Source organism: Crocodylus porosus, unplaced genomic scaffold, assembly GCF_001723895.1.
Source record: "Crocodylus porosus isolate Cpor-Errol unplaced genomic scaffold, CroPor_comp1, whole genome shotgun sequence".
Lineage (NCBI taxonomy): Eukaryota > Metazoa > Chordata > Crocodylia > Crocodylidae > Crocodylus > Crocodylus porosus.
In genome coordinates, this window is record NW_017728951.1 from 32,749,267 (window position 1) to 32,751,782 (window position 2,516).

The 2,516-nt window shown below is 37.5% G+C and overlaps 1 protein-coding gene across 1 annotated transcript; it reads left to right on the forward strand.

The window, feature by feature from the left end:
- Window positions 1-468: 468 nt before the first annotated feature.
- Window positions 469-2,003, forward strand: CH25H (cholesterol 25-hydroxylase). Its single transcript, XM_019556306.1, has one exon. It carries the CDS (start codon window positions 511-513, stop codon window positions 1,333-1,335), a length of 825 nt encoding a protein of 274 aa, XP_019411851.1. The 5' UTR covers window positions 469-510; the 3' UTR covers window positions 1,336-2,003.
- Window positions 2,004-2,516: the final 513 nt, after the last annotated feature.

Sequence of the window (2,516 nt, forward strand, 5' to 3'; positions counted from 1 at the left end):
GGGGGAAGGAAAGTGAGGAAAATGTGGGGAGGATGGGCAGATTTTGGTAAATCTCTGGTAAGAATCACAGGCAAATACTTCATATGGATAGGATGATTGATATGTACCTATTTTCTGGATGGGGTAGCAAAATCAGTGTGAGTGATAGGATTTTAAAATAATAAAAAGAGCAACAGTTGTCAAGGTACATTAGAGAAAGCACAGAAAGCACTACAGTCCCTTTTCTCTGCTCTTTAACAGAGATATAGCAAGCACTAAGAAGTAAAAGAATGCTTCTCCGAGTTGGATAATTGAGGCTGGATTTTGTATCTTCTTAAAGTTGGTATTTAGTGCTTAAATCTCCTTGCACTAATGAGAGAACTCTGCTCTGAGACTAGTGTATCCTGTTGTTTCCGGACAGAAAGGATATTTTCCTTTTTTGTCTGTTAGGAAGTGAAAGGGGCGGGTTTTTGAGAGGCATAAAGCCCTGCGAATGCAGCACAGTCCCAACAGTTACAGACTGCAATCAGCATGAACTGTAGCATGCAGAAGAGAGTCCTGCTCAGCAGTGGGAGGGATGGAGAGTTTGACAAGTTGGCTCTGCAGTTCTTCTGGGACATTGTCAAGGAGAAGGAACCTTTGGTCAGGTCACCTTATTTTCCAGCACTGTTTTCCTTTACAGCTTACATGACTTTCTGCCTTCCTTATGTTGCATTGGACTTTTTAAGCACTAAAATACCAACCCTAAGAAGATACAAAATCCAGCCTCAGAGTTATCCAACTCTTGAAATGATGGTGCCTTGTGTACTTCAAAGTGTTTATCACCACATGATCTTGATTTTCCCAGTGACGGTTGCTCACTGGTATTGGAGACCAGTGCATCTACCCGTGATGGCCCCTGAGCTGCCCAAACTCCTGCTGGATGTAACAGTTTGCCTGCTTCTCTTTGACTTCCAGTATTTCCTGTGGCATTTGCTTCATCACAAGGTATCTTGGCTGTACAAGACGTTTCACAAGTTTCATCACAAACACATTTCTACATTTGCTCTTACTGCACAGTACTCCAGCGTATGGGAACTGCTTTCACTTGGATTTTTTGCTGCCATCAATCCAGTGATGCTGAAATGCCACCCTTTGACAGAAATGGTTTTCTTCCTTGTTAACATTGCACTTTCAGTGGAGGATCATTCAGGTTATGACTTCCCATGGTCAACTCACAGACTGGTGCCATTTGGCTTGTATGGAGGAGCTCCACATCATGATCTCCATCACCTGAAATTCAGATCTAACTATGCTCCATACTTCACCCATTGGGATAAACTCTTTGGAACATTTGCTCATGTACATCCAAAGTAAGGGAGCTTGTCTACGAACTAGCACACTTTGTGCAACTTCTAATCTGAAAGAAAAGTTTAATTTTTCAGACTGATCAAAGTATGAATAGTTGAATTCAGCTATATGGGCCATAACAGTTATTTATAACAAATATTTTATATCTCTGCATGTCTGTCTGAAATTGCATTTTTTAACTATATTATTTCTATTTGAGTCAAACATAAGGAAGTATTAAGAGACTTTGCTTTATTTCCTTTGAATATCCCAGCTTTTATAAAGCATGTTATATATTGGTGTATGATGTTCAATACATACACACAGAAATATTTTCTTACTGTGATAGAATGATACATGATATGAATGGAAACTATACACATGAGTTTTTCTATGAAATTTTATCTGCCAATTTATATTCATCCACACTGATCTTGTTCAAATAAATTGCTGTCTGACAGAACTAATTCTCTAATTTGGTTTTGGTTTTCTGTGCAATAATTTGAATATTTATTTTGTGTACCTTCTTAATGGTCTGTTTTTAAAGTGAAATAAACTCTGTTGTAGTTAAAGTGATCCTTTGTTTTATTACATTTAGTTCTCAATCTTCAGTGTGAAAATGCATGTATGCATAATTTGGCACTTGTATCAGATCACTGGTTGACAGTGTCTCTTATTAAAAGATAAAGGTTCATGTAAGTAAATATATCTACTGAGTACCAGAACTGAACTATTAGTTTGTTCTCTAGAAAGAGTAATAAATTGACTATTTTTTTCAGCTTTTGATAAAGGAAAGGAAGAATTCAGTTTAAAAATCTGACCTACATCATGGCATGAAAACAGAACACACTCCCTCAGCAACAGTATAACTAGCAAATCCTGCAACTGCCAACCTCCAGCTTCCAATTTTAAGTTATTATTACTGACTTGCAAAAGCCTGGTTAGAAATTTGAATGAAATTTACTCAAAATTGAAAGTAAAATTCCTTTCATGGAAGGATTCAAGCCCATGGAGGAGGACACCGATGAAAGAATAAGAAGTTAAAAGGCTGCTAGCAGAGTAATTATAGATCAAACCATCAGCAGGCTAATCAAGAAATAAAAGGCTCCCATAAGAAAGTAAATATGAAAATTTAGGTTCAGGCTTCTGTAACCTTCTGGGAAAAATCCCTAATGCTTCAAAGGGAGTTCTGTTCACTTAACAGTGCT